Below are 6,000 nucleotides of genomic sequence, written 5' to 3' on the forward strand. Positions count from 1 at the left end.
TAGTCTTTAGCAATAGAAATGGAATGAAGTACTGACACATACTACATGGATGGAACTCAAAAATATGCTAAGTGAAAAAAAACAACACACAAAAGACCACTCATTATACAATTTCATTTATAGGAAATATCCAGAAAAGGCAAACATATAGAGACAGAAAGCAGATTATTGGTTTTCTGGGGCAGGGGTGGGAAAAGTCACTGCAAATGGGCACATCAGATCTTTCGGGGGTGATGGGAATGTTCTAAAATTGGACTGTAATAACAGCTGCAAAATTCTGTAAATTTATGAAGCATCTTTGAACAGTACACTTAAAATGAATGAACTGTATGGTATGTAAATTTAACCTGAATAAAGTTTTTTTAAAAGAGGTAATAACCTAAATTTCAACTACAGCACAAGACTATTAACATCCTAAGAGCTTAAATTCTCTTATTGTCTCACCCTTTATATTCAACAAAGTGCCTATCAACAGGAGTGCTGAACTGAAAAATGAACTAGCCATAACTAAATGGTTTCCTCCTGAATAATTTGAAGAAAAACCAAACAGTCCTAACCAATTTTACTAACCAGAATTTTGTTTAGAGCCTGACGATCCTCCGTGTTCTACCTTTGTTTTCTTCTTTTTCGAAGATGATGACTCAGAAGATGCTGAACGTTTTTCTACTACAGGAGTGGAAAGAGCTCGTTTTTTGAACAGCTCCCTTTCTCTCAACAGGCTTGGATCCATAATGCTACAAAGAAAAAATAAGTGTCTTTAATACAAATTCAAGTCACTCAAACCCGCACTCTAAATCCATAGATCTCAACAAGTTACTTCCCAAACAAAATTACCTTTTATTATTAGTTCTCTAGCACTTGTATTTATTCACTTATTCATACACTCAAATAAATATTTCAATAGTGCTTATTACATGCCAAGCACTGTACTAGCCATTATAGGAAAAAAAGAGGCCAGGCATAGTGGCTCAAGCACTTTGGGAGGCCGAGGTGGGTAGACTGCCTGAGCCCAGGAGTTGGAGACTAGCCTGGACAACATGGTAATACCTAATGTCTACAAAAAATACAAAAAATTAGGCAGGCATGGTGATGTGTGCCTACAGTCCCAGCTACTTGGGAGGCATAAGCGGGAGGATCGCTTGAGCCTAGGAGGTCAAGGCTGCAGTGAGTCGTGATGACACCACTGCACTCTAGCCTGGGTGACAGACCAAGACCCTTCTCAAAAAAAAAAAAAAGAAGAAGAAGGAGGAAAAGAAACAGAATTATTCTCTAAAGCTCCAGAACTGTGCTGTCCAATATGGTAGCCACTAGCCACATGTGCCTATTAAACACATGAAATGTGGCTAGTTAGAATTAAGATGGACTTTCAAGTGTAAAAACACACAAGATTTCAAAGATTTAGTATAAAGAAAAAAACTTTAATTACTAATGAGATATTTTACATTAATTACATGTTGAAGTGATACTATTTTGAATATACTGGGTTAAACAAAATGTTAACATTAATTTCACCAATTTTTCTTTTAAAATATGGCCATTAAAAAAAAAACTAAGGGACAGTGTCTCACTGTGTTGCCCAGGCCGGAGTACAGCGGTGTGATCATAGCTCAATGTAGCCTTGAACTCCTGGGCTCAAGCAATCCTCCCACCTCAGCCTCCTGACTAGCTAGGACTACAAGTACATGCCACCACACACAGTTAATTTTTAAAAACTTTTTAGAGATAAGGTCTTGCTATGTTGCCCAGGCTAGTCCTGAACTCCCTGCTTCAAGCAATCCTTCTCAGTCTCCCAAAGCACTAGGATTACAAACATGAGCCACCGCACCCAACCTAGAATATTTTCAATTACATGTGTGGCTCATACTTCCCACTCCCATTATATTTCTATTGGACAACACTGCTGTAGAAACAACATGAGGACTACAGGGGAGAAATTCGAAGGAGGTGGATGTAGGCTCACTGCAAAAAAAGAGAACCATCAGAACTGCTTATAAATAAAACAGCATATTTTTTAAACTGGTGAACTCTTAATAATTAAGTGATGAAGAGGCTGAATTATTATACTATTTGTTAGAAATGTCTACAGGGAGCCAGGCACAGTGGCTTACATATGTAATCCCAGCACTTTGGGAGGCTGAGGTGGGTTGATCACTTGAGGTCAAGAGTTTGAGACCAGCCAGGGCAACAAAAAATTGCCTCTACAAAAAATACAAAAATTAGCCAGTCGTGGTGACACACACATGTACTCCTGGCTACGCAGAAGGTTCAGGCACGAGAATCATGTGAGTCCAGCGGAGGTTGCAGTAAGCTGAGATCTCGCCACTGCACTCCAGCCTGGGTGACACAGCAAGACTGTCTCAAAAATTAAAAAATTGAAAAAAAAATGTCCACAGAAAATTTCCAATTTGGAGGGAGGTGGTTTGAGGCAACTTCTATGTTGTGGTGGTTGTTTGTCCAGTTCTAAAATTACAACTCTAAGCAACTTCAGTACAACCAGGGAAGCTACAGGTCAACCAAGAATTCTAAACACTCCTCTCTTCTGAAATCTGCTAGAACCCTGCAGAGGGTCTATGAAGACCTCAAGCTGACTATATAAATGAATTTGACACCGTTAAGACTAGTGTCAGCTGGGAGGAAAAAGACTCATACTTTGAAAGCTTCTAAGCACAGATAGCTCAATAAATGTTAAACGAACAACATAAGGAACAACATCCTTAAAATGCTCTGGTCCCATTATTACTGGTTTCACAAGCCTTTATTAAATGTCTTCTGTTTGTGAGGCACTGTGCTCTAAGCTTTGAAAGGCTATGGAGGATAAATCCTTGTCTGCGTGCTGCTTAGATTTGAGGAAATGGAAGCATTCAGCTAAAAATTTTAAATATAAGCATTAATAAGAAATAATCAGAGTGAATTCCAATTAAGGCGTGAACAATCACTGTACGGTGAATCAAAAACCTGCCTTCTCTGGGTTTCAATTTTTTTTTTTTTTGAGACGGAGTCTCACTCTGTAGCCTGGGCTGGAGTGCAGTGGCCGGATCTCAGCTCACTGCAAGCTCCGCCTCCCGGGTTTACGCCATTCTCCTGCCTCAGCCTCCGGAGTAGCTGGGACTACAGGCGCCCGCCACCTCGCCCGGCTAGATTTTTGTATTTTTTTAGTAGAGACGGGGTTTCACCGTGTTAGCCAGGATGGTCTGGATCTCCTGACCTCGTGATCCGCCCGTCTCGGCCTCCCAAAGTGCTGGGATTACAGGCTTGAACCACCGCGCCCGGCAATTTTTTTTTTTTTTTTTTTTGAGACAGAGTCTCGCTCTGCCGCCCACGCTGGAGTGCAGTGGTGCAAAATCGGCTCAATGCAACCTCCGCCTCCTGGGTTCAAGCGACTCTCCTGCCTCAGCCTCCCGAGCAGCTGGGACTACAGGCGGGAAGCACCACGCGCCGCTAATTTTTGTACTTTTAGTAGAGACGGGGTTCATTCACCATGTTGGCCAAGCTGGTCTTGAACTCCTGACCTCAAGTGATTCACCCACCTCAGCATCCCAAAGTGCTGAGATAACAGGCGTGAGCCACCACACCCGGCCTCAGTTTCAATTCCTAAGAGCCACCTGGCTAGGCAACCCACAAGGCCTCTACATTCAATTTCATAAATAAAATGAGGACGCTGCGAAAGCTATCCACATCCAGCCCAATTGTAAGAATGAGAAAACGTATGTTATTTTTTAAATAGTAGAGTCATAAAAACATATGTCATTTAAGTATTACTATTTCGAGTTGGATCTGAAAGAAGAGAATGATTTACTGGGCTGAGGGAGGTAGGAGACAGCCTTGGGAGGAGGGAAAGCGTGGGGCCAAGAACAAGAAAGGAGAATTGTTAAGTGAGAAGGTGGGGGCAACAAGCAGATTGTGAATTCCTAGAACAAGAAACATTTGTGTCTTATTATTTCACGTTGCAAAGGCAGGACCTTAATCTGGACTTTTAAAAAACGACTCTAAAAGATTTAAATAGGCCGGCCGCAGTGGTTCACGCCTGTAATTCCAGCACTTTGGGAGGCCGAGACGGGCGGATCAGGAGGTCAGGAGTTCTAGACCAGTCTGACCAACATGGTGAAACTCCGTTTCCGCTAAAAAATTTTTTAAAATTGCAGGGCGTGGTGGCGGGGGCCTGTAATCCCAGCTACTCGGGAGGCTGAGGCAGGAGAATCGCTTGAACCAGGTAGTTGGAGGTTGCAGTGAGCCAAGATCCAGCCACTGCACTCCAGCCCGGACGACAGTGCGAGACTTCGTCTCCAAAAAAACAAACAAACAAAAAAGATGTAAATAAAGCTGTACAGTTTACAACAAACTAAATGCTTACAATATTTGACCCTCGCAACTCTAGGAACAAACAGATATTAGTGTCATTCCTATTTTAATACGTGAAATCTGAAGTGAAGCTGTCTGGTTAAGGTCGCACAGATGGAAGAGCCAGGGCCAGGACCCAAACCTCCTGACTCCTAACTCAAGTGCTCCTTACAACAGACCTGGAATGCTGGTAAAGGCCTTTAAAACAAAGGCCACCTATGAGGTTCGGGAACGTTCAAAGGCATCTAGAGCAGAAGGCTTCGCAATGTCTTCCACCATCACGTGCTCCGCCTAACTTTTCCTCCTTTTTCAAAGACTACTCAATATGTGTACTACGTTTTAGATCTCTGGACCCACCTATGTAGTAAACAGCTTACATCACCATGTTCATTTTACAATTAAACAAAACTACCACAACTCAAGGAGTTGGCTGCTTCCTCCGCGGGCAGATATGGAAAACCCAAAAACTAAACTGAAATCTGCCTCCAAGCCCACGATTCTTGCCATCATTCGACCTCTTTCAACCTTCCTACCTCCCCTCTGTTTTACTTTTTTTTTTTTCCAGCCTCGTTAGTGTCCCTGGCACCTCAGGATCCGGCCATGAAAAGCGGGCTGCTTCGCCCTTAAATGACGGAAGTGAGGAGGTGGGCGGAAAGCGGGCCGCAGCATTGTTATGGAAAACGTGTTTAGACTGCAGAAATCAACTACTATCGTTAAAGTTTAGGGATCATCACAAACCAAGTCTCCAAAAGGTAGCCCAGAAAGCAGTCCGCATACGAGCATCATTTTAAATCACAGCCTTGAGCTGGCTGGACCCCGTGGCTCCTCAAACTCCACACGTGGTTCGCTCGGCTACCGCGCCCGTGAACTTGGAGGCTTGGAAGAGGCACAATCAGGCAGCAAACAGCGAATTTTCCCTCTTTCCAACCCAAAAGTTTGCTCAATGAACCTCCGGCCTAAAGACAATGCTCCGGGGAACGGTTCGCGTGCTCGGTGTTTCGCTTCCAGAACGGCGGCCCCAGCTTCCCGTGGGGTGGAGGTCACGCTCAGCCTCCCGGGAGGCGGCGGCGCGCCTGGGTCCTGGGGAACAGGCCGGGGCTTCGCGCCCCTCACCCGGCGGCCGCAGCCCCTACCTGAGTGAGGACTGCAGCCTCTCACCACTCGCCGCCCAGTTCCTGCGCCTCCGCCTCGGCCAGCCGCCCACGCCGGCACTGCAGCCTCTTCCTGCTCCTCGTCAGCGCCCCCGCCTGCCCGCACGCACGCCCAGCGATGACCCGCCAGGTCGGGGTCTCGCCACTGGCGGCGGCGGCGGCGGCGGCAGCGGCGGCTGAGGCAACGACTCGACCCGGGACTCCGCCCGCCACTTCCCGATCTGGTGCTAGGAACTCAGTCCCGGCAGCCACCGCGGCGCCAGGGCAGCGAAGCGAGCGCATGCGTCATAGCGTGCCCCGCCTCTGGTGCCGCGGGAGCAGAACTATCCCGCTGTGGCGTCCTGGAGCCTCCATGACAACGAGGGAAGGGCCGGGGCGGGGCCGAGGAGGGGACTGAAGTGGGAGGCGGTGCCAAGGAAGATGGAAAACAGCTTTCTTTACGCACACTTAATTAAAGCTGCTACAGCCTGCTCCCGCCTGCGCTGAGATGTGGTGAACCCAACCGGCGACG

General features: G+C 46.2%; 1 protein-coding gene across 3 annotated transcripts in view; it reads right to left on the reverse strand.

The window, feature by feature from the left end:
- Positions 1-5,729, reverse strand: part of GTF2E2 (general transcription factor IIE subunit 2) — an 88,477-nt gene extending 82,748 nt beyond the window's left edge. For 2 of the 3 annotated variants that reach the window (XM_033230138.1, XM_033230159.1), the window contains exons 1-2: positions 5,472-5,729; positions 571-734 (exon numbers count right to left, since the gene is read on the reverse strand). In XM_033230138.1, coding sequence (XP_033086029.1) covers positions 571-730 — 160 coding nt within the window. In that variant the 5' untranslated portion in view covers positions 731-734; positions 5,472-5,729. The other variant, XM_033230149.1, reaches the window with a different exon arrangement.
- Between the last annotated feature and the right edge of the window lie 271 nt (positions 5,730-6,000).

The sequence above is a fragment of the Trachypithecus francoisi genome, unplaced genomic scaffold, assembly GCF_009764315.1.
Source record: "Trachypithecus francoisi isolate TF-2019V2 unplaced genomic scaffold, Tfra_2.0 Contig01440, whole genome shotgun sequence".
NCBI classification, from domain to species: Eukaryota; Metazoa; Chordata; class Mammalia; order Primates; family Cercopithecidae; genus Trachypithecus; species Trachypithecus francoisi.